Genomic DNA, 25305 nt, shown 5'->3' with positions numbered 1-25305 from the left:
CGGCCCACGTGACCGGGTGGAAAGCTCTCCCGCCCATGACGGGATGGGAAAAGTATGCCTGGGGCGGGCGCCGGCTGGGCTGCAGCAGCGGGAGGCGGGACGGCCCAGAGCTTCGTGGCTGCAGACGCCCCTGGACGTGGCCGGCGGTGGTGAGGGTAAGTGTCCACATGCGGTCCGCCCGGCCCGCACCTCCGCAGCCCTCCGGCAGGGACATTAAGTGCGGGCAGGGATGGGGAGAATACGCAGTGACTGCGGGGGTAGGAGGAAGTGCGAGGGAGAGAACCGCCGACAGCCCCTCTTCGCAGGCCGGCAACCCACGATTCCTGGCTCTCGTCCTCTGCCTTATGAATTACAACATGAATTGACATTTACTGAGCGCTTACAGAGCCTGTGGCAGGATCTGTGCTCAGTGGTTTACTTGATGGTAATGGTAATAGCTTGACCGTTTGTTGGGCGCTTATTTTGTGCCAGGCCCTGCCAGCATCATTTCCATGACAACACATAATGCCCACCTGCAGAAGGGGCACCGGGTTCAGAGACAATAATGACTTTTGAACCCTGGTAAGTCTGAGCCCAATACCTGAGCTTACGATCATAGTTACCTATCAAGTGCATTATTTCATTGATTCTTGACATTACTTTAATTAAATATATCATACAGATGGGCAAGCTGAGATCTGCAGCCAGCAAGCTGAGATGTGCACTCAGTTCCTCACAATGCTCTTCACTCCCTCCCCGCTGCCTCTCTCCCAGCCTTGTCTTATTTACTTGGTTCTTATTTCTCCATCCCCACTGGCACTGCCCCTTTCTGGGACTGCTCCTCTCAACTAAACAGCTGCACTGCCCCCCTGCAGCCTCGCAGCTCAGGTCAGTCCTTTGCACAACCTCAGTGCACTCCTCCTCTACCCTTTGACTGAAAAACTCTCCTGTGTGGAATCCTTCAAGGGTCCTCTCCTTAGACTTGCCATCTCCCAGAGACCCCACTGAACCAGCAGCAACTGCAACGACACTGTCCTATATCTGTCAACCCAAAGCTGATGCTCAGTTAGCATTGTTCAAAATCCTCTCTGTTCCTCCATTTCTGCCCTCCCCGCTACACAGCTCTCCTCTGATTCATTCTGTTGTCTGGTAATCATATCCATTATGTCCACTTTCAACTGCCCCTCTGCAACCCCTCCACACTTCTCACACCCTCACTATTGCCCTTCATGCTAATATATCCAGTGCAACACAGCCTTCCTTTCTTGCCAGATGTCTGACTTCTCCACATTCCCTAGCAGGGACACAATCTTGCCTATCTTCCAATCCTCAAGCCTTAGGGTTACCTTTTGTATTAAATGACACAAAACTAACAACGTTTATCTTAAGAAATTCACACAGTATATAAAGGTGGAAAGTGAAAAGTAAAAACCCACACACTCTTTCCCAATTCTGGGAGGTAAGCCCTTTAACAAGATGTGTGTCCTTGCAGAAATTTCATTATATATATAAAATCTGTCTATATATACATACATATAGATAAATGTATGTATGTATCTGTGTCTGTCTTGTTTAACTCAAAGAAAAGTCATACTTGACATCCCCTGCTGCAACTTGCTTTTTCGTCTTTCTGTATCTGCATATACTTTGTTCCTGTGTATAATGTATCATTACACAAACAAATTTTCTTTCACAAGTCTGGGGCATCTTGAAAGCCACTCAGCCTCCATCAGATATTCAGCGAGTTCCCCCAGGAAGTTACTTCTTTCTCTGCACATTCCTCCATTCTTCCCTATCTTGCTGTTCCTGCTTCATCTTCACCTGCAGACTGGACATAGATGACTGGACCTTCTCTGCCACAGTCTCAGGCTCTGATGCTTTCTACTCCCAAATGCTCACTATGGGCAGCACAGTCCCTGTGTTACTCATAGCTTCCACCACTCTTTCCTCTAGGTCAAAGGCCTGCCAAGCTGGCACTGCCTCCATGAGATAAACTGCTGCATAAGTCAGATTTCTGTTACTCAAGTTCTAATCTAGGTTTCACTTGTGAAGGGAATTCTATGCCAAATATTTTTTCAAGAAAATAACCTTCCTTTGGATTTGTGCATTGCTGTAACTGGCTTATATCCCCCCCCACACACACACACACATACACACACACACAGCTGCCCAGTTATTTAAGGCTTGGGTTCTGTCCCAGCTTTGACTTGGGAAAAATGAGTTCACTTTTCTGAGCTCTGTATTCTCTCCTGCCAAATGGGGATGACAGAACCAGCCTCTTTGAAGTTTGGGGGAAATGAAAGGAGAAAATGAACATGAAAGCTTTGAAATAGAAACACACAACTTATATGGAGAATATCCTCTTCCTCTAGATCAGGGGTTGCAAACTCATATGCCAACAGGAACCATGCATGATACGTAAGTGAACAGGATGCATAGCATTTAGGAGTGGTGAGGACTCTACACTGAAGAACGTAGGTCCTGGGTATTAGTTTGCTAGGGTTGTCTTAGCAAAGTAACACAACTGGATGGCTCAAACAACAAACATGTATTTTCTCACAGTTCTGGAAACCAGAAGTCTATGCTTAAGGTGATCGCAGATTTGATTTCTTCCGAGGCCTCTCTCCTTGGCTTGCAGATCCCTACCTCTTGACTGTGACCTCATACGGTCATCCCTTGGTCTGGGTGTTGTGTCCTAATCTCCTTTTATTATAAAGATATTAGTCATATTGGATTAGGACTCATCAATATGACTATGACATCAATTACCTCTTTAAAGATCCTGTCTCTAAGTATAGTCCCACTCTGGGGTTCCAGGGGCTAGGACTTCAAGACATGAATTTTGGAGAAACACAGTTCAGCCCATAACACCTTGTCCAAGTGGCTGTCAATTGGTGCCCTGCCAGAATGTTGCCAGGTCCTCCAGATCCTGAAATACAGCTGGAAATCTATTTTTGTTTCAAACTAGTTTATTTAGGGGTTCCATTTTCAGTCCTCAATAGATTTTGTGTATTTCTCATATACTTCTTCACTCATTAGTTCATCTGTTTCTGAAGGATTATGGAGTGTCATCTTGACCAGCCAACCATCTTCATAACAAGTTTTGTTAACAAGTCCTGGATTTGCTGCTAGAGCTTCATTAATTTCAGTTACTTCTCCTGATAGAGGAGAAAAGAGTTCCCTAACAGCTTTCACAATTTCCAAAGCACCAAATTCCTGGTTTGTTCAATTTTGTCCCCAATTCAGGCAGACTACAGTAAACAACATCTCCCAAAACTTCCTGTGCAAAACTGCTGATTGCCACTGATCCAACACCATTTTCTGTTGTTACCCATTCATGTTTTTCTGTGAATTTCCACGCTGTCTTCAGAGCGGGGTCCCCAGGGCCACGGTGGGCAGGGCACGTTGGGTGAATAGATGGTGTGCAGGCAACAGAACACAGCCTGAACACTCCGCACCAGCTGCTCATAGCACCACGTTTGCAGGGCTGCCTGGAAATCTTTTTTTTTTTTTACTGAAACACAACTGACTTAGGATATTAGTTTCAAATGTATAACACAATGATTCAATATTTTTACACACTACAAAATAATCACAATAAGTCTAGTTATCATGTTACTATAAAGTTTATTACAATATTATTGACTGAATTCCCTAGGCTGCACATTACACTTCTGTGACTTATTTATTATGTAACTGGAATTTTTTATCTCTTACTCTCCCTCACCTATTTCATCTGTGTCTCCTCTGCCTCCCCCCAGCAAACATCTGTTTGTTCTCTGTGTCTATGGCTCTGTTTCTGTTTTGTTATGTTCTTGATTTGTTTTGTTTTTTAGATTCCACATGTAAGTGAAAATCATATGTTATTTGTCTTCTCTGGCTTATTTCCTGTGAAATAAAATCCTCTATGTTCATTCTAGGTCTGTCTATGTTGTCACAAATGTCAAGATTTCATTCTTTCTCATGGCTGGTAATGTTCTATATCTTCTTTATCCATTTATCTATCAATGGACACTTAGGTTGCTTCCATATTTTGGCTGTTGTAAATAGTGCTACAATCAACAAAAGGGTACACATATCTTTTCAAATTGGTGCTTTTGTTCTCTTCAGATAAATACCCAGAAGTACAACTTCTGGATCATATGAAAGTTCCGCTTTTAGTTTTATTAGGAACTTCCTTACTGTTATTCACAGTGGCCGCACTAGTTTACATTCCTGTCAACAGTGTACAAGGGTTCTCTTTTCTCCCCATTCTGTCCAGCATTTACACGTTGCCTTTTTGATAACTGCCATTCTGGCAACTGTGAGATGATACTGTGGTTTAGATTTGCATTTGATGATTAGTGACATGGAGCATCTTTTCATGTGTCTATTGGCCATCTTTGGAAAAATGTCCATTCAGGTCCTCTGTTCATTTTTCATCAGGTTTGTTTGGTTTGCATGCTTGTTTTGCTGCTGAGTCGTATGAGTTCTTTGTATATTGTGGATATTAACCCTTTATCAGATACATTGTTTGCAAATATTTTCTCTTGTTCAATTGGTTGTCTTTTCATTTTGTTGATAGTTTCTTTTGCTATGCAGAAGCTTTTTAATTTGATGTAGTACCATTTGTTTATTTTTTACTTTTGTTGCCTGTGGCTGAAGAGACATAATAAAAAAAATTATTGCTCAGAGTGATGTCAAAAAGCATACTACCTATGTTTTCTTCTAGGAGTCTTATGATAGCAAGTCCCACATTTAAATCTTTAATCGATTTTGAGTTTATTTTTGTATATAGTATGTGAAAGTGGTTCAGTTTCTCAACATCAAGTTTGAAAAGGCTGTCTTTGTCTCATTATATGTTCTTGCCTCCTCGGTCATAGATTAATTGACCATACAAGTATGGGTTTATTTCTGGGCTGTTTATTCTGTTCCATTAATCTAAGTGTCTGTTTTCGTGCCAGAGCCACACTGTAGCTTTGTAGTATTGTTTGCAATCAGGGAGCATGATACCTTCAGCTTTGTTCTCCTTTTTCAAGATTGTTTTGGCTATTTGGGGTCTTTTGTGTTTCCATGCCGGAGAAGGCAATGGCACCCCACTCCACTACTCTTGCCTGGAAAATCCCATGGATGGAGGAGCCTGTGGGCTGCAGTCCATGGGGTCACTGAGGGTCGGGCACAACTGAGAGACTTCACTTTCACTTTTCACTTTCCTGCATTGGAGAAGGAAATGGCAACCCACTTCAGTGTTCTTGCCTGGAGAATCCCAGGGACGGGCAAGCTTGATAGGAGGCCGTCTATGGGGCCGCACAGAGTCGGACATGACTGAAGTGACTTAGCAGTGTTTCCATGCAAATATTAGAATCATTTGTTCTAATTCTGTGAAAAATGCCATTAGTATTTTGATAGTGATTGCACTGAACCTGTAGATTACCTTGGGTAGTATAGTCATCTTAACAATATTAATTATTTCATCCATGAGCACTATATATCTTTCCATCTGTTTCTGTCATCTTTAATTTCTTTCATCAAACTCTTAAAGTTTTCTAAGTAAAAGCCTTTTACCTCCTTGGTTACATATATCCTGTATTTTATTTTGAAATCTTGATTTTAACAAAAAATCTCCCAAATTTTACATTGGCAACAATTTCAAAGGTATAAATAAATAAATAAATAAAAGCACAGTGCAGTCTGTGGTTTGCATAAGGCCATTGATAAGCCAGTTGGTCACCTCTTGTCTAGACTATAACTTCATCAGTGGCACGACCATCTTCCACAGCTCTCAGCCAGAAGTCCTTGCACACTGCAATCTCAACAAAAAGCTGATCACTGAATGACTAAATTCTAATTTTAGATCCTTGTTTAAAGTAGGGTCAGTTCAGTTCAGTCGCTCAGTTGTGTCCGACTCTTCGTGACCCCATGAATCGCAGCACACCAGGCCTCCCTGTCCATCACCAACTCCTGGAGTTCACTCAGACTCATGTCCATCGAGTCAGTGATGCCATCCAGCCATCTCATCCTCGGTCGTCCCCTTCTCCTCCTGCCCCCAATCTCTACCAGCATCAGAGTCTTTTCCAATGAGTCAACTCTTCGCATGAGGTGGCCAAAGTACTGGAGTTTCAGCTTCAGCATCATTCCTTCCAAAGAAATCCCAGGGCTGATCTCCTTCAGAATGGACTGGTTGGATCTCCTTGCAGTCCAAGGGACTCTCAAGAGTCTTCTCCAACACCACAGTTCAAAAGCATCGATTCTTCAGCGCTCAGCCTTCTTCACAGTCCAACTCTCACATCCATACATGACCACAGGAAAAACCATAGCCTTGACTAGACAGACCTTAGTTGGCAGAGTAATGTCTCTGCTTTTGAATATACTATCTAGGTTGGTCATAACTTTTCTTCCAAGGAGTAAGCGTCTTTTAATTTCATGGCTGCAGTCCCCATCTGCAGTGATTCTGGAGCCCCCAAAAATAATGTCTGACACTGTTTCCACTGTTTCCCCATCTATTTCCCATGAAGTGATGGGACCAGATGCCATGATCTTTGTTTTCTGAATGTTGAGCTTTAAGCCAACTTTTTCACTCTCCTCTTTCACTTTCATCAAGAGGCTTTTTAGTTCCTCTTCACTTTCTGCCATAAGGGTGGTGTCATCTGCATATCTGAGGTTATTGATATTTCTTCCAGCAATCTTGATTCCAGCTTGTGTTTCTTCCAGCGTTTCTCATGATGTACTCTGCATAGAAGTTAAACGAGCAGGGTGACAATATACAGCCTTGACGTACTCCTTTTCCTATTTGGAACCAGTCTGTTGTTCCATGTCCAGTTCTAACTGTTGCTTCCTGACCTGCATACAGATTTCTCAACAGGCAGGTCAAGTGGTCTGGTATTCCCATCTCTTTCAGAATTTTCCACAGTTTATTGTGATCCACACAGTCAAAGGCTTTGGCATAGTCAATCAAGCAGAAATGGATGTTCTTCTGGAACTCTCTTGCTTTTTCCATGATCCAGCGGATGCTGGCAATTTGATCTCTGGTTTCTCTGCCTTTTCTAAAACCAGCTTGAACATCAGGAAGTTCACGGTTCATGTATTGCTGAAGCCTGGCTTGGAGAATTTTGAGCATTACTTTACTAGCATGTGAGATGAGTCCAATTGTGCGGTAGTTTGAGCATTCTTTGGCATTGCCTTTCTTTGGAATTGGAATGAAAACTGACCTTTTCCAGTCCTGTGGCCACTGAATTTTCCAAATTTGCTGGCATGTTGAGTGTAGCACTTTCACAGCATCATCTTTCAGGATTTGAAATAGCTCAACTGGAATTCCATCACCTCCACTAGCTTTGTCCGTAGTGATGCTTCCTAAGGCCCACTTGACTTCACATTCCAGGATGTCTGGCTCTAGATGAGTGATCACACCATCGTGATTATCCGGGTCGTGAAGATCTTTTTTTGTACAGTTCTTCTGTGCATTCTTGCCATCTCTTCTTAATATCTTCTGCTTCTGTTAGGTCCATACTATTTCTGGTATGGGTACACCCATAGAAATCCTGAACCTTTGCATTCATGCCATGCCATAAAATCACCTCAACTGTTACAACTGCCTTCAATGCTGTTTATCCCAAAGCTCACAACTGTTCAACTCCTCACAAGGTCACTGTTCTTACCATTTTACAGATGAGGAAACAGCAGACCCAGGTCTGCTCATTTATCCTTCTCCAATTATCTCTCTCATTGTCTTCAAATTTTATCATTATATCAGAATAATACCATTATTAATATTACTGAGGGATTACTGAGAGCTATTTACTGAATGATCCTATGTAATATTCACGATTACTCTATAACGAGGTATGAGCAATCAAATTATTCATGGAAACATTCCTAAAGTCCTCAAATAATTCAAACTGATGTAACTCAATACTCATCTATTAAAGGATGACAGGTATTTCTGCTTACCCATTAGAATTTCTGCTCACCTATTAGAATATCCTTGCAAAGTTCTTGACAAATTTTCACATATAAAGTGAAACAATAAATATTTTTATACCATGCTTTTTCAAATTTACTAATTCAAATAAGACCATACACATGGCTTTTCCTATTTCACAGACAAGAAAACTGAGAGCTTAAATAACGTAACAGAGGTCAAACAGCTAGAAAATGACTGTTAACCACTTCTTAACCACCAGTTCAGCCATGTGCTCTCAAAGGCTAGCATTGTGTCTCACCTTTAAAGTTATCCTGAATGCCCATCATGGCCTGACTGGAAGTGAGTTCCTGGAAACCAGCAAGCCCAAGGAAGTCAAGGAAAACAGTTTTTTCTCCTGAACCCCTCAGAGTATAGATTTTGTTCCTCTCCCTTAGTTCCTGAATCCTCAAGAATAGTCCCTTCCACACCATTCCAAGGGATCAACTAGTTCCCAAATTGCCTTCCCCTCCCTCTGTATGGTCCTGGATGCTCCTCAAGGGAGCCTAGATCAAAGAGAAAGGAGGAGCAAGGCTTGTTTCTCACCTGGTTGCATAGGTATGTCAATGGGACCCTCAGTATAACCAGATCATGTGCCCTATAAGAGCAGCACCCACATCTTTTCATCTTCAGATCCCCAATGTCTAGGCTCCAACGCAATAAGAATAAGCCACACCATTAGGCATCCTTTCCAAGTCACGGTACCAAGTATCTGCATACATGATAGCCCATTTGGTCCTCCTGTCAGTTAATGAGATCAACACTCTGATTCTCCTATTTCTGTTCCGTGGAGCCTGAACCTGCCAAATGGACCAGGGGTAGGGGGCCAAGCCAGACACCCCCGTTCTTCCCTCTTGATGGAATGGCAGGAGTGAAGGCCAAGCCTCCATAGGACTCTCCTTTGGTAGCAAGAGACAGGAAAACAAACTATCTTTACCTGAAAATGGAGAATGTATTAGGAGAATACAGAGGCTCCAGGTGAAATGCCACAGGACTCCTGGAGGAGGTGAGGGTAATTTCTCGTTGATTCAGTTTCTGTTGGTGACAATTTTAAACAAGGTCTGAATTTTTGTATCATGTTTCAACTCCATCATCAAAAAAAAAAAAAAAAAAAAATCCATCACCTTGTTTGCTTTTCAGAAGGACAGAATAGGCAATGCTTTTCTCTCTCTTCCCCTATACCAGGCCTTACTCTAGGAAAATTAAATCCTTATAAAAACCTTCTAAGGTAGGTACCATTATTATCATCCCCATTTTGGAGGGGGGATGAGGATGAGGGAGGGAGTGTAAGCAACCTGTCGAAGGACCCACTGCTAGTGGCCAGTGCTGCAAGTGTGAAATACACACTGGGCTTCAGAAACTTAGTGCTAATTAAAGAATGTAAAATGCCTCAACAACTTTTACACTGACTACATGTTGAAATGATGGTGTTTGCATCATTTGGGGCTAAATAGCATGAAAATTAATTTCATCTGCTTCTTTTTATCTTTCTCACGTGGCGGTGAAACCAATTAAAAAGACACATGTGACTCATGTATCCTCCTCCTATTGGGCAGCACTTTGGAAGGCCACTTGGAGGGCAGATCTTAGCAGAAGCTAAACACAGGGCTCTGAACACGTTCGGGCCTCCTCGCCCGTCCTCACACCCTATACATCAGCTGCCTGCTTCTCTCCCTGCGGTCTTTGGTCTCTAGGACACAGAAAGCTGTGGGTAGCACTGAAACAAGACGGCTTTGGCTTCAGCCGCCTCAGAGTCTGACTCCGACCGCAGCTGAGGTCCCACCTGAAGAAGCCTCGGGCCCAGAGAGCGGGCTGCACGCCCACCATATGTCACGCGCTTTGGTGTGTAAGAGATTGGCTCTGTCAGAGACTAGAATTTAGCGGCATACTGCAGTGCCCGCCAGGCTGACTTCCGGTGTGCAGTCAGAGGTCCAGCTGAGGCAAATCTCGCGATGTCTGGTTCCTAAGCCTCATTAGGTCACGCTTTGGCGGTGGACCCTTTTTATTCGCTGCTGCTGCTGCTGCTGCTGCTGCTGCTGCTGCTGCTGCTGCTGCTGCTGCTGCTGCTGCTGCTGCTGCTGCTGCTGCTGCTGCTGCTGCTGCTGCTGCTGCTGCTGCTGCTGCTGCTGCTGCTGCTGCTGCTGCGTCGCTAAATTCCGACTCTGTGCGATCCCATAGACGGCAGCCCACCAGGCTCCCCCGCCTTATTCTCTAGACTGAGCCAAAAACAGGGACAGAGGGTGGAAGAAGGAGAAAGCAGCAGATCAGATATTTTCGGAGGTCTCCTGGCACGTGGGCCCCACGACTTTTAATCCTTTGTGTTTAGACTCGGTGCTGCAGTGTTTCCACATGGGCATCCATCTCCAGATACCAGGAAAAAGGGGACTGGTTCCGTGAGCCCTGTGGGAGGACCGGCAGCCAGCCCCTCTCTCTTCCCATCGGGCCTCTCTCAGCTTCTCAGAGAAGCTGTTTCCAATTTGCTTCCTGGAATTCAGGGAGGGCATGGGATGTTTTTCATCATGGAATTTTCACTCCCATCAAAGCGAATTTTCAGCGAGCAAGCCCCACCCCGTTCCCACCACCAGCCCTTTTCTTTCAACTGCAAACACAGGGAGAATTGCCCAGCTGGGTCAGAGTCAGGTGTCCTCCCCCTGAAGCGTTCCAGGGGCTTCTGCTGGGAGGTTAGGAAGGTGCTGCTGTTAGTTCCGCTGCAGCTGGTGGCAGTTACTGTTTTAAACAAGGCTCTAACTTTTGTATCATGATTTGCTTTCAACTTTGGTTATCTTATTAGAGTCTCAGAAGACCCCTGTAAGGCAGCCAGGGTGAGAGTTGTGATCGCCGTCTTACAGGTGAGGAAGTGGAGGCCCCGCTAAGAGGAAATGACTTTCCCAAAGCCACATGGCCAATGAGTTACAAAACTAGCGTGGGGACCCCCCTCTTCTGAATCCAAGACCAGCAGTCTCCTTGCGTTTCCCTCAGTAGCCAAGTGTGGCTTTGTCATCCTTTTGTTCCTGTTGCTCTTGTATTACATACGAGTGACCATTTCGTTCAAGGCTATTGAACAGCTGAGCTGAGCTCTGGGCACTGGTGACATAACAGAGAGCAAGATAGGCAGGGCCTCTATATTCCTGGACCTTCCACTCTAGGGGGAAGACAGACAGCAGAAAGTTAATGAGCCAAGAAACAAAAAAATATAGAATCACAACTTGGGCCGAGTGCTTCGGAAGGAAGACCAGGGTGGTCTGAGCAAACAGGCAGGGGTGGGCCTTTCTGAGGAGGCATGAGCCCTGAGACATGAAGCATGAGGCAGGCAGCTATCTGAAGGCTTCCAAGGGAAGGCAGTTAGGCAGAGTTCAGAGTTCTCCTCAGCTGCTGAACTTTTGACTGTGTCACACTTGGGGCTAGAAGCTTTGAATACATTAGCTATTATTCCTGCACAAACTCCATGAGTTGAGTATACTGTTATTCCCTTTGGATAGTTGCTACTAGCACTAGTGGTGGTGAAACACCACCACTACCTGTCAGTGTGACCTGGTAACTAACAGGTCAAATTTATTTGAGCACAATTTATATCTTCCAGTCTCCAAGGAAGATTGTGCAAAACTCAGACTCAGCAGCCTCAAGGCCCGGACAAGTGTCTCTGGAGTTTGCACTTTCAGCCACATTCAGGTAGAGGCAGTTAGAGACCCATGTCCCCGCTGCTGGCCCTTCTCACGTCACTTTGTGAATAGAGGGTCCTTGGGAATGAAGCAGGGGTTTGTGTCCTGAGGACCATGAACAAGAGCAGGGAGGAGGTCCTGACAGTGGACCTCAGGCTGAGGCCCTTTAGCTCCGACTGTTTTCCTAGAACACATGGCTTTATGATTCATTAGCTACTCAACTGAGAGATAAGGAACCCAGGGACTGAGCAAATTAAAACCAGACTGAAGAACTTCATTCAAGTTCAGCACCTCATGATTCCATTTTAGGGGTTGAACCAGCTAATATTGTTTTCCCTTCGGCAGGAAAATTACCATGCAGCCTTCCCTGTTCAACTCACACCAGCAAGGACAAGTTAGGAACTAAGAGAGTTTTTTTTTAAAGATGAGGAAGGGGGCTTCCCTGGTGGTCCAGTGGCTAAGGCTGCACACTCCAAATGCAGGGGCCCTGGATTCAATCCTTGGTCAGGGAACTAGATCCTGCATGCTGCAACTAAGACCCAGTATGGCCAAATATATAAGCAAATCAAAGATAAGGAAGGACCAATACTTTTTTTTCTTATCAATTGAACAGATATTTATGGAGTACCTGCCATGTGTAAAATATTCTGCAAGCCTTCTCCCCAGAGGAGGGGTTGGAGCCCTGTGCTCTATGAGGTGAAAAAGAAGGTGGTGGAACAGAGCTTGCAGACCAAGGGGTGGGTTAGAGCTTGGCCTGAAGAGGAGGGGAGTGTAGGAAGAGAGGGGACTAGCCTGGGTTAGGATGGAAGCAGGGAGCCGTTTCCTTTAGTTCCGCATCAGGGGTTCCAATATTTGCTCTTTGCAGCCAGCAGCCACTGGAGTAAGACTGTCTAGAAAGTGATGTGGCTAAGTTACATTTGTAAATGACCCCTCTGGCTTGGGCAGGTGAATGGCCATCAGGGGCGCAAGAGACCTGGGCGGAGACACTGGCTAGCTCTAAGCCAGGAATGAGCTGATGGTGCTTGGGGGTATGTGCTTTGGGTTCAGCCCCTGGGAACACCCCATTGACATTCCAAAGGGGCATCCCAATGGTGGGATGTCAGGGCTCAGGAGACTGCTCCTAATCACCTTGGCTAAGCCACGTACGGGCCTCTCAGAGGACAGGAGTTTCCCTCAAATGTCAATCTCAAATATCCTGAGGGAAAAAAAGCATCACTTTTACATTTTCCAAATCATGTATTTTATATATATATGTGTATGTTTGGCACGTGTGTCATGAGATAATAAAAGGATATCAGAGAAGTTTCTCTATTGCTGTGCGTGGCTTTGGCCTATGCTTTAAGGTCTCTGCTATGATTTGGGATATTTAGGAAGAAAAATCTAAGAAATGCTGACATAATGGAAAGCATTTGGGCATTAGGGTCAGCCAAACCCAAATTCAAATATAACTTCTGCCACGAACTAGTTGTATAAACACGAGCAAATTCGCCTCTCTCAGTTCAGTTTCCTCTTCTATAAATCAGAGAGAGGAAAAAAAATAGCAGAGAAGGGAACAAGGTGTAGTACGTTACACATCGTCTCCAGAGCGTGTCAGACTTGGGTTCAAATATGCTCCCCAGAACTCAAAGTGTGTGATTTGGGGTAAATCATTTCACTTCTCAGAGCCTCTGTTTCTTCCAATGAAAAATGAGACAGTAAGTTTACTGCCTTGTAGGGCTTATTGTAAACTTCAAATAAAATAATTCCAGTAAAGAGCTTTGAACAGTGCCAGGAACTTTTTAGGGGTCCAGTTAAGTCAGTTTGCCTCTCAGTTTCCCTCTCTGTAACCAATCAGGTTGGATTGGATGGTCCCTTGGGGCTCTCCTCAAGTTTGTAATTCTAAATTTTTAAAATACATTTATTTTTAATTGGAGGATATCTGCTTTACAATGTTGTGTTAGTTTCTGCCATGCATCAACATGAATCAGCCATAGGTATACGTATGTCCCCTCCCTCTTGAACCTCCCTCCCACCTCCCACACCATCCCTCCCCTCTAGCTTGTCACAGAGCACTGGGTTGAGCTCCCTGTGTCATACAGTGAATTCCCACTGGCTATCTATTTTTCAAAATAGGGAACGCTTCACAGATTTGCATGTCATCCTTGTGCAGGGGCCATGCTAATCTTCTCCCTATAGTTCCAGTTTTAGTATATTTGCTGCCAAAGCGAGCACCTAAATTTATTTTTAAAACTCAGCAAGAGTTCACTTGTCTGGATGCCTGGGCACTTGTCCATTCTCCATGCACTTACCCCTAGTTTTTTCACCACTGTGGTGTGGAGAGTAGGCTGGGAGCAGGGCTGTGTAGAGCTGGTTATTTTGGAGGGGCCCCAGAGGGAAGGAAACTCTCCTCTCCCTCCCTCTGGGTTTGGAGTCAGAACCTAGTCTCCCCGCCTCTATTTCCAAAACAGTTGCTGGCTGGAGCTGCAGGAACCTTCAGGCTCCAGCTCAGAGAAATCCCTTCCTCCCTTCAAGTTCCAGAGCCCCACGCCTCCACCCAGCCCCTGGGGCCTGCCCTGGGCCAGCTTCACTGAGCCAGATCCCCTGCTGTCCACAGAGGCTGGAGAGCGTGGACCCTGCTCCCTCTTGCCAGGTTTGTGTGTCCAGAGTAGAGATGAGTAGCAACAGGGGAGCCAACCCGAAGCACAGGGTTCCCCTTTCACTGTTCTCTCTCTCTCTCCTCTTGCCTTCTCTCTTTCCTGCCTGTCTTGTGGACTGTCATCTGCCTGGAAGACTTGGCTCCCACCTGCCTCCTTCCTTCTTTCCTCCTTCCCTCCTTCCCTCATCCAAAATATTTGCAGGTTGTAACTTTCCAAATTATTTCAAATCTGCTTTGAGAAGTGGGTTTCTCTTCTGGGGTCCCAGATGTGTCCCAGCTCACAAGTAACACTAAGACTAGTTTTGCAAGACTCTCGTCAAGCAGACAAGGGAAAGAGATGGAGATTCCTGGAGCCTGGGGAATCTAGGACACAGTTTTCCAAAAGTGCATCAAACATGTAAGCTTCCACCACGTTTCCTAAGTCTGCCTCCCATCTCTACCACTAACTACACAGCCCATGTTGAGCACAGGAGACACCAGAAGACAGCAGCTTAATTAAACTTAAGCTTAATTTTTGCCTCCCTCTGCTCTTTTATAGGGATTTCCCTATAGCGCAGATGGTATGGAACCTGCCTGCAATGCAGGAGACCCAGATTTAATCCCTGGGTCAGGGAGATGCCCGGGAAAAGGAAATGGCAACCCACTCTAGTATTCTTAGGTACTATAAAGCTCCTCTGTAGGGCTTCCCAGGTGGCGCTTGTGGTAAAGAACCCGCCTGGCAATTCAGGAGACATAAGAGTTTGATCCCCGGGGTCGGAAGATCTCTTGGAGGAGGGCATAGCAGCCCACTCGAGTATTCTTGCCTGAAGACTCCCATGGACAGAAGAGCCTGAAGGGCTCCAGTCTATAGGATCGAAGAGTCAGACACAACTGAAGCAACTTAGCATGCATGCCCCTTTATAATTTAGCCAGCGAAGGTGTTGCAGAAACCAGTACTCAAGAAACCAAGCACCACACTGGAGAGTTGGAGAACTCCGGCTTATTATGCTGGAGGGCCCAGAGGAGTTAACACTCCAAGCTCTGAGCCCCAAACAAAGGGGTTACAGAGGTTTTTATACATGGACAGGCGTGATTAAGCGGGTTTTCGGGTTTGCAGGGGTTAGGGCGATTGCAAAGAGCAGGACAAGGGTGAGTGAGATAAGCTCCAGTTCCTAGTATTGTGAGTCCCCACTTTCTGAGACCTACATGATCTAGACTTTGCAAGGAACAAGCTGAGTTACAGAGGCAGAAGGAGAAGGAGGTAAAATTTTAGCTTTTCCTCTTCAAAGGTGCTCCCCCTGGCAGTCTACTCCCAGGTAATCTGCTCTTCAATCATCATTCAAAGGTGAGGCTTCCTCCTGTCCCACAGTGCAGCTGCGATGCTGGCTGGGACACCTTAGCTCACCTCTTTCCAGGTTGAAGGAAGGAGCAGAAGAAGCAGTAATTGGACAGATGGTTCCTGTTTCATGGCTGAGATAAGGCTAAGCTCCCCTGGACCTGGCAGACACAGATGATGTCTCTTTCTTGGGGTACCTTCTGTGGGCGTTCCCAAGTTAAGCCCTCTGACTGTAACAACTGTGAAGCAGTCGATCACACTTTCATTTTGCAGGCTTCTCATTTTCAGATAACCCTGCATGATTATCCCTGCTGGGCCCCTCACTTCCTGTCCTGGTCCCTCTGGCCCAGGCTGGCTCCTACTGCACAATGTCTGGTACCTTCCGTGTACCAAGGAGGGTGAGAAGGCAGTCTGCTCCCTCCCTGTGCCCCAGAGAGCTCTCTTCCTCCTTCCATTCGTCAGGCAGCTGCTCTCCCAGCGGCCAACTTGGCATGCAGTCCTCAGATGCATGTCCACAGCTCTCCCCCTCCCAGCCTCACTTAAAACAAAAATATTTACTTATTTGGTTGTTCCAGGTCTTTGTTGTGGCATGCAGAATCTTTAGTCGCAGTATGTGAACTCTTGGCTGCAGCATGTGGGATCTAGTTCCCTGACCAGGGATCCAACCTGCGTCCCCTGCATTGGGAGAATAATATCTTAGCCACTAGACCACCAGGGAATTCCAAAGCTTGCCTTTTAAAATCCAAGAGTGCCCAGAGTCATGGAATGAGCTCTCAAAACTATTCCTTTGGATTTCCCTGGTGGTTCAGTGGTTAAGAGTCTGCTTGTCAATGCAGGGGTCACAGGATTGATCCCTGGTTCAGGAATATCCCTCATGCCATGGGGCAGCTAAGCTCCTGCACCACAGCTACTGAGCATGTACTGTAGAGCCACAAGTCGTGAACCTGCTCCACAACAAGAGAAGCCATCACAATGAGAAGCCTGTGAACAGCAACTAGAGGGTAGTCCCGGCTCGCTGTGACTACAGTAAGCCTGTGCATAGCAATGAAGACCCATTGCAGCCAAAACTAAGTAACTAAATAAAAAGAAAGGAAAAGAACTTTAAATACAAAACAACCAAAAAAGCTCCTCCTTTGTCAGTTCTTCACTTTGGCCTGACCCCTCGATTGAGCATACAGTATGTCCTCACATATGTCCTGGTGCCCAGATGAAAATATGGATTTTTAACATACTCTTTCTATCATCCTCAAAGTCTTTCTTTGCATCCTCTCCAAAGGACTAGATCCCCAGAGCTATCTTGCGCTCTTGTTGAGTCCCTTTCCTCACATCAGGCCACAGGCCTTCCTTACACCCTAGCAGATGCTCTGTTCCAGGGTATCTGGCACCATAGTCCTGTCTGAGGGTCTCCAAGGTTTCCAAATTGCACAAAATTTCGTAAGAATGGGTGTGCACTGCCACAGATGACAGTGTTCTTTACTGAAAAGGGCTACTAGAAAGGGGTATGGAGACATGACATGAAAGATATACTGTCAGCAAACTAAAACCTTTTTTCTTTACTTAATTAGGATTACAGAAATTGAAAAGATAATAACTTTATTACTACATATTATTTAAGGCAGTGTCTGATACTAAATCATCTCTCCCTGGCCAGGGACGCTTCTGTGACATTTCTTCTCTGAGGTCCAGAGAAGGAAAGTGACTGGTGCAAAGTCACCAGGTTGGTGAGCACAGAGCTAAAACTAGACCAGCTCCCCGAGTCCCAGCACCAGCTCCGCTCCTCTTCCCGGCAGGGGAGGCCTGGTCTTCTCTCCTCTTCATGTGTTCCCAGGGTTAAAGATTTGGAGGGGACAGGAGGAGGGACAGAGTCAGCCTGTGTCCAGAGCCAGCGTAGAGGTCTGGACAGGCTCCCAGGCCCCGGGCAAAGCTGGATGTGAAGGGAGGCTGAGGGCCCAGGAGGGAAGTGTGAGCCTTGACGGTGAGACCTGAGCAGTGCTTCAGCTTTACTGCCAGCCGTACGGCTTCAGGAAGCCCTCTCGTGCTTGAAGGCTCTGATGAAGTGGTCGAAGGTTATGTGGGAACAGAGAAGCCAGCAAGGCTTTGCATCTGTTAAGAGAGGGCAGAGTGGAGTCTGAGAGTCTCAGTCAGCATCAGAAGTGAAAGGGCCTTAGAAATCATCTAGTCTGTGTGTGTGCTAAGCTGCTTCAGTTCAGTTCAGTTCAGTTCATTTCAGTCGCTCAGTCATGTCTGACTCTTTGCGACCCCATGAATTGCAGCACGCCAGGCCTCCCTGTCCATCACCAACTCCCGGAGCTGCTTCAGTCGTGTCCAACTCTTATGACCCCCCATGGACTGGAGCCTGTCACACTCCTTGGTCCAAGGGATTCTCCAGGAAAGAATACTGGAGTGGGTTGCCGTGCCTTCCTCCAGAGAATTGTCCTGACCAGGGATCAAACCCGTGTCTCTGGTGTCTCCTACCTTGGCTGGTGGGTTAATTACCACTAGCGCCACCTGGGAAGCCCAAGTTGCAGTCAAGTGGGTCCCTGGACCACCAGCTTCAGCATTCCTCAAAGTACCTCAAATCCTCCAGCCCCAACGCAGACCTACTGAACCACAAACTCTGGGGGTTGGGCCCAGAAATCTGGGTTTAGACAAGCCCTCCAGTTGAGTCTGATGCACACTCGAGTGTGGAAAACAACCCCTTATTTTTGGTAGATTTTTAAAATTTTTTATTTTTAGTTTTGGCTGTGCTGAGTCTTCATGGCTGAGTGTAGACTTTTTCTAGTTGTGCCTTTTGAAGTGTGTCCCTTATGAGAAAAGATCTGGGGCCAAGGACAATTTTATTTCAGAGAGATGCACTGAGTTCTGGGTCTTCCTCAGTGGTTAAAGCAGGAAGGCCTAAAGACAGATGGTGTTTGCCGAGACACACAGGAAGAGGAAGGGCTGGTCCCCCAGGGTGTCTGGGAAGGTCACCTCCTTGGTACACAGGCTTTGCACTTTCTGGCTTATCATGTTTTCGGACATGGGATCTAGGGCGTGCCGGCTTCAGCAGGTGTGGCACGTGGGCTCAGCAGTTGCTGCTCGAAAGCTCTAGCGGCCAGTCTCAGTAGCTGTGGCCCACGGGCATAGTTACCCTATGGCATGTAGAGTCTTCCTAGACCAAGGGTTGAACCCATGTCCCCTGCTTTGGCAGGCAGACTCTTAACCACTGGACCACCAGGGAAATCCTCCAATCCCTTATGTTCCAGGGCATAGAAACTGCAGCCCAGAGAGGGAAGAGGGCTTACCTAAATTCACAAAGCCAGCTACCACTTCAGAGCCCATCCTGGAGGCAGGAAGTCTTGCTTAGAATATTCTTCCTCCTGGTTTCATTCCTAGGAGAGAGGCTATTGGTTGCAAAGTGACGGAGGCAGTTTGCTGAGAGATCTTGAACAAGTGGCTAATTTCTGCTCTGGGCCTTTGCTTTGGCATCTTCCTGGAGAGGGGCTGGCATAGATAATCTCTGGTCATGTAACACTCTGGTCTCTGGTGTGATCATGTCGCCACTGCCCCAGCCTTAAGAACATGGCGTGAAATTAAGACTTACTGAGACTTGCAAAGTGTCCCCCAAAATTACATCCCACACTTCTTATCCAGGAAGCTATTGTAGGATATGAGCCACCAAAGTGAGAGAGTGAAAAAAAGTAAAATAAAAGGAAGGCATGGATTTGTAAAGCAGGAGATAAAACACAGGAGAGAGACAAAGAGAATCACCATGATGGTTATAAAGGAAAGTCCTGGGCTGTAAAGTGCGTACACAGTTGGAACGGAAGGAGAGAGGGCTCTGGGACTTATGTCTTCAGGAAAATAATTGGGAGAGGTAAATTATCTGATATATTTGATAATGTACAAATTAGTGATGTAGAAAACTAAGCAAATAAAATTATTAATATCTCCAGTAAGAAAAATGTATATAACAAAGGAAGTATAATTATAGTATGGTGCTTAGCTTAGCAGTAAACTTAGTTATAATAGTGAATATAAGAGTGAATTTTGGTTTAGTCGAAAATTATGTTTAAACAGCATGAAGGAGAAAACAGGGTCCTTGAGTGATGCAAGAGGGCTGAATCTTCATCTGTCATAATAGGAATTCAAAAGGCAATGTCTGAAATTGATGGGACCTGCCTGGTGGTTCAGTGATTGGGACTCTGAGCTTTCACTGCAAGGGGCACAGGTTCAATCCCTGGTGAGGGAACTAGAATCCTGCATGCTGTAAAGCACAGTACAAAAAAAAAAAAAGAAAAGAAAACAACAAACAACTTTAAAACAGATAAAAAAAGAAGCTACATAAGCATATTATCTTTTAATGTCAATAAATTCCAGAAGAAATAGCCAAAAGAGTTTGGGGGAGGGGGGAGGGTTGATGTGGAGGATGGGTAGGGCTGAAGATCACACGCAGTTTTTCATTATAAGCTTTATGTTATTATTTGACTTTATAACAGTGTGAGTATATCATTTTTATTATTCTTTAAATGAAAACAAAAACAGTGTAGCCTGGAGCAAAGCTCACGAGCTCTGGATCTTCATGGCCTCATTCAAATCCCAGCCCTGCCACGCTAATTGCCTGCCTTAGTCACCTTGTGAACTTCTCTGAACTCCCTTTCCTCCTCATAGCTATTTGGTTAGGATGCTATGAGATTAAGTACTGTGTGGAAAGCTCCTGGCCCAGGCCTGGTACACAGGGAGCCCTCGGCAGAAGAGCTGTGCCCATTGTCTGCCAGTGCTGCTCAGGCTTGTGGCACCAACACTAGGAACTGATGCCTCACTTCTTACCCGCTAATGTGCTGCCCCGAATCCTCTAGCAGAGTTACAAATCACCACCAGCAGTCTGAAGTGTCTCTGCCCTTGTAACTTTCCATTCAGACCACATATTTGAATGAAACCATGGATCGAGTCTCTCCATCCACAGCTCATCCCCATCAGCGGTCACTGGGCTGTCCTGCCACTCCAGAGCACGAGGATGTGAGGATGAGTGCCTCCCCCATCCAGGACCCCTCCAAAGTGTATTCTGAGTCCATGACCTGGCTCATCCGGAGACGTCCAGGTGTGGGAGCACTGTCCGGCTACTTGCGTGTGATGTGAGAGGGAGGGAGGAGCAGAGGTATAACCGTGTCTCTCCCAGGTGCCCTCTCCTTCTCTGGACGACTAACCTCCAATTAGCTCCATGGCCAGACTCACCTACTCACAGCTCTCTTGCCTCCCACAGGTGGCCACCATGATCCCCTGGGTGCTCCTGGCCTGTGCCCTTCCTTGTGCGGCCGACCCACTGCTGGCTGCCTTTGCCCGCAGAGACTTCCAGAAGGGCTCCCCTCAACTCATCTGCAGCATGCCTGGCCCCCAGGGTCCACCCGGCCCCCCAGGACCCCCAGGGCCCTCAGGAATGGTGGGAAGAATGGGCTTTCCAGGCAAAGATGGCCAGGATGGCCAGGACGGGGACCGAGGGGAGAGCGGAGAGGAAGGTAAGAAGCCCAGTCCCTGTCCCTCCTGTTCCCACCTGTTGATAACATCTGACTCAAAAGGGGTTTGCAAAGTTAGGAAAACTAATATATTTTAATCTTATTGCCTTATAAACCAAACTAATGTCTCTCTAAACAACAGAGTAGGAATTACCCGGCAGTCCAGTGTTTAGGACTTTCCACTTCAGGGGGCACGAGTTCAATCCCTGGTTGGGGAACTAAGATCCCCTATATTGCACAGCACAGCCAAAAAAATTTTTTTTAATTTAAAAAAAATGGTGTATTCTCTGGAAAGGAACAGTGAGCCTTAGATTTTCTGTTCCTGCCCATCTGCACTGTTGATTTGCTCAGTGACTTTAAGCTAGTCTCCTGAAATAGTATTCAGAACTCTCTAGGTTGCAAGAGACAGAAACCTAATTTAAATAAATAAAAATTAAAAAAGAAACCCAATTTATAGCCCCAAATGGAGTTTATTGGCTCATACAACCAGAAAGTCCAAGAGCCAAGCTTCAGGAATAGCTGCATCCAGGAGCTCAAATATTGTCAAGGCTTTGCTTCTATGTATATTGGCTTGGTTCTCACAAAGGTTGGAATTTATGAAATGCCCATTTGATCCATAGAGCAGTTCTCAGGATGACTGATTCTTCTTGGTCACATATGCATTCTGAACCGATCACTTTGACCATAGAGGTGAGGTACCACCATTCGCCAGGACTGGGTCAAGTGCCCACACCTGAGTGTGAGTGTGCGTTGTGTGTGTGGCGAGGGCAGTTGACCGCTGTGGTTGACAGCCTCACTAGGACCACATTAAGCAGTGAACAGCAGTTTTCCAAAGGAAGGGGTGCCAGGCAGACAACAGACCCATTGGAGACTGTCCACTCCACCTCAGCATCCTCCTGTCATCCTACAAAGGTTAGCACTATCAACCAGTTAATGCATGTCTTTCCTGGTCCCTTTCTGTGTATTTACATATATGTATACTAACACCAGGAGAAGGCAGTGGCACCCCACTCTAGTACTCTTGCCTGGAAAATCCCATGGATGGAGGAGCCTGGTAGGCTGCAGTCCATGGGGTCGCTAAGAGTCAGACACGACTGAGCAACTTCACTTTCACTTTTCACTTTCATGCATTAGAGAAGGAAATGGCAACCCACTCCAGTGTTCCTGCCTGGAGAATCCCAGGGACGGGGGAGCCTGGTGGTCTGCCATCTATGGGGTCGCACAGAGTCGGACACGACTGAAGTGACTTAGCAGCAGCAGCAGCATACTAATACCAATGGAGAAGGCAATGGCACCCCACTCCAGTACTCTTGCCTGGAAAATCCCATGGGTGGAGGAGCCTGGTGGGCTGCAGTCCATGGGGTCGCTGAGGGTCAGACACCACTGAGCGACTTCACTTTCACTTTTCACTTTCATGCTTTGGAGAAGGAAATGGCAACCCACTTCAGTGTTCTTGCCTGGAGAATCCCAGGGATGGGGGAGCCTGATGGGCTGCCATCTACGAGATTGCACAGAGTTGGACACGACTGAAGCAACTTAGCAGCAGCATACTAATACCAAACGTTGCCAAGTACTTAGCATAAGCAATCTGTTCCTGAAAACTAGATGTTCAGTGAGAAAATGCTGTTTGGGAATTTATTTCCCAATTACTTAAAATAGGAAAAATTTAAATGCATTACACATTAACCCAAAACTCTAAACCACCCACACACAAAAAGGCCTGCATATATACATATGAGAAGCAAAGCACCTTGTTAGGATGTAAAATATCTGCAGCATTACTTGCTGATCACCTAGTTCATAGGGTGGTTAACAGACCCTTGCTTTGTGTGCAGTGATGCTAAGACACTGCTTACACCTGGCAACCTCCAGCCACAGGCTTCTTAACATGCTTGACATCCAGCATGTTTCCCTGATGGCTCAGCAGGTAAGGGAGAAGGCAATGGCACCCCACTCCAGTACTCTTGCCTGGAAAATCCCATGGACAGAGGAGCCTGTGGGCCGCAGTCCATGGGGTTGCTAAGAGTCGGACACGACTAAATGACTTCACTTTCACTTTTCACTTTCATGCATTGGAGAAGGAAATGGCAACCCACTCCAGTGTTCTTGCCTGGAGAATCTCAGGGATGGGGGAGCCTGGTGGGCTGCCATCTATGGGGTTGCACAGAGTCGGACACGACCGAAGCAACTTAGCAGCAGCAGCAGCAGGTAAGAATACACTGGCAATGCAGGAGACACAGGAGACCCAGATTCAGTCCCTGGATTGGGAAGATCCCCTGGAGGAGGGTCTGGAAACCCACTCTAATATTCTTGCCTGGAGAATCCCCATGGACAGAGGAGCCTGGCAGGCTATAGTCCAAAGGATCTCAAAAAGTCAGACACAACTTAGCATAAACATGCTTTCCAAAACATCTGCCCACCCCCGACCTCTGCCAGCCTGCCAACTGTTTCAATTAACCATTGTGTTTGGATATGACTCCAGTTACCCGTACATTTTGTTTAAAATGTAAAATGTATTGAGTTTAGGGGACAGAAATATAAATGTTTTTATATAATCATCAGTCAAAAATACTGTGTTGAGAGAAATGTACATTATTAGAATATGGGAATTAAAAACCCAGAGGTGTTCTGTAGGCACACATTACCATGGAAATGTTCTGCAGGAAACACCAAGTGCATACATCTAGCGATGGTCACTAGGTGCCAGGCACTCAAATGTGCAAAGTAATGGGCATTCTGGTTTCTTTTGAACAAAAAAGAGCTTCTGCCACCTTCTTTTTCCACTTAACAGTATATTTTAGAGAAGTTTTCATATGGTACATATAAATCTGTGTCTTTTTTTTTTTTCAAAACTCCTGCAGAGAATTGCATATAAGGGATGGACCATAATTTTTCTCATCATCTCCCTTTGGATAGGCATTTAATTGTTCCTAGTTTTTGTTATTGTAAGCAATGCTGCTGTAAAAACCCTTGCCCACATGGGCAGGGATCTCAGGCACTGGTCAAGGATTTCACTAAGGTCAATGCTTTGAAGTCAAGAGGCTTCTTACAATTCTTGTCTCAACCCATTATTAGCACAGCCTGGGGAAGGGCTGACCTGGCAGACAAACCAGACTCTTCCTTCAAAGGCAGGACAAGGGAAGGGCATGAATTGTGACAAGTCATCTTTGCCCCAATCCACATGATTCTGGAAGGTGCATATTACCATTCCCACTTTCCAGATAAGATGGGAGAAATGCCCCTGCTAATATCATGATTTGCATCCATTTCTGTGTGACTGCACAGACTGTGTTCTTTCCTTTACCCAAAGCCTTGTGTTCCAAGGATGGAAAGCCAAAGCGAGCCCTCTGCCTGGTTCTCTGCGGCCCCCTCCATAAGACCAGCTGTTCTGTCTTCCAGGTTCACCTGGCCGGACGGGTAATCGCGGGAAGCCAGGCCCGAAGGGCAAAGCCGGGGCCATTGGGCGGGCCGGCCCACGTGGCCCCAAAGGGGTCAGCGGTGCCCCGGGCAAGAACGGCATACCCGGCAAGAAGGGGCCCAAGGGCAAGAAAGGGGAGCCGGGCCTCCCGGGGCCCTGCAGCTGCGGCAGCACCCACGCCAAGTCGGCCTTCTCCGTGGCAGTGACCAAGAGCTATCCGCGGGAGCGGCTGCCCATCAAATTCGACAAGATACTAATGAACGAGGGCGGACACTACAACGCTTCCAGTGGCAAGTTCGTCTGCGGCGTGCCGGGCATCTACTACTTCACCTACGACATCACGCTGGCCAACAAGCATCTGGCGATCGGCCTGGTGCACAACGGCCAGTATCGCATCCGGACCTTCGACGCCAACACGGGCAACCACGACGTGGCCTCGGGCTCCACCATCCTGGCGCTCAGGCAGGGGGACGAGGTCTGGCTGCAGATCTTCTACTCTGAGCAGAATGGGCTCTTCTACGACCCGTACTGGACCGACAGCCTCTTCACGGGCTTCCTCATCTACGCCGACCAGGATAGCCCCAGCGAGGTGTAGACAGGACGGTGCTCGTCTCCCAGCTGCTCCTGGACACGGGCTTCCAGCACAAGACCCCTAAACTGTTGGGAGCTGGAAGTCAGGAGCATCTAACCTCAGGCCGACCTCCTCCACCCCTTTTCCCTCCATCATTAAATCCAAGCTTTTTTATTCATTCTTCCATCTATCCATTTGCTAATTTTCTTAATAGGCACGATGAGGAAGGCGCTGCGCTACACTCCAGAAGGTAGCTCAGTGAACAAGACAGAGAACGGTTCTCTCCTCATGGGGCTTACA

General features: G+C 46.5%; 1 protein-coding gene, 1 long non-coding RNA gene, 1 other non-coding gene and 1 pseudogene across 3 annotated transcripts; 1 reads left to right on the top strand and 3 right to left on the bottom strand.

Moving 5' to 3' along the window:
- The first annotated feature begins 106 nt into the window (after window positions 1-106).
- C1QTNF2 (C1q and TNF related 2) lies at window positions 107-25183 on the top strand. The gene is made up of 3 exons (XM_012178884.4): window positions 107-155; window positions 20767-21019; window positions 24416-25183. Exons 2-3 carry the CDS (start codon window positions 20776-20778, stop codon window positions 25027-25029), a joined length of 858 nt encoding a protein of 285 aa, XP_012034274.3. The 5' UTR covers window positions 107-155; window positions 20767-20775; the 3' UTR covers window positions 25030-25183.
- LOC114114959 (glycine cleavage system H protein, mitochondrial-like) lies at window positions 2950-4272 on the bottom strand (annotated as a pseudogene).
- Window positions 4532-10366, bottom strand: LOC132659899 (uncharacterized). Its single transcript, XR_009600916.1, has 2 exons — window positions 9699-10366; window positions 4532-8950 (listed from the first exon to the last, which is right to left on the bottom strand). It is a non-coding gene; the product is annotated as an uncharacterized LOC132659899 (long non-coding RNA).
- Window positions 13679-13781, bottom strand: LOC114115038 (U6 spliceosomal RNA). Its single transcript, XR_003589542.1, has one exon. It is a non-coding gene; the product is annotated as a U6 spliceosomal RNA (small nuclear RNA).
- Window positions 25184-25305: the final 122 nt, after the last annotated feature.

This window comes from Ovis aries, chromosome 5 (genome assembly GCF_016772045.2).
Source record: "Ovis aries strain OAR_USU_Benz2616 breed Rambouillet chromosome 5, ARS-UI_Ramb_v3.0, whole genome shotgun sequence".
Lineage (NCBI taxonomy): Eukaryota > Metazoa > Chordata > Mammalia > Artiodactyla > Bovidae > Ovis > Ovis aries.
Note: the sequence above shows the minus strand (reverse complement) of the source record. Positions and strands in the feature narration are given on the sequence as shown.

Bases quoted from the DNA above. Each gene is read 5' to 3' on its own strand.
- C1QTNF2 (XM_012178884.4), top strand. From the start codon at position 20,776: ATGATCCCCTGGGTGCTCCTGGCCTGTGCCCTTCCTTGTGCGGCCGAC. The intron at 21,020-24,415 runs GTAAGAAGCCCA...TCTGTCTTCCAG, and splicing joins AGGGGAGAGCGGAGAGGAAG to GTTCACCTGGCCGGACGGGT.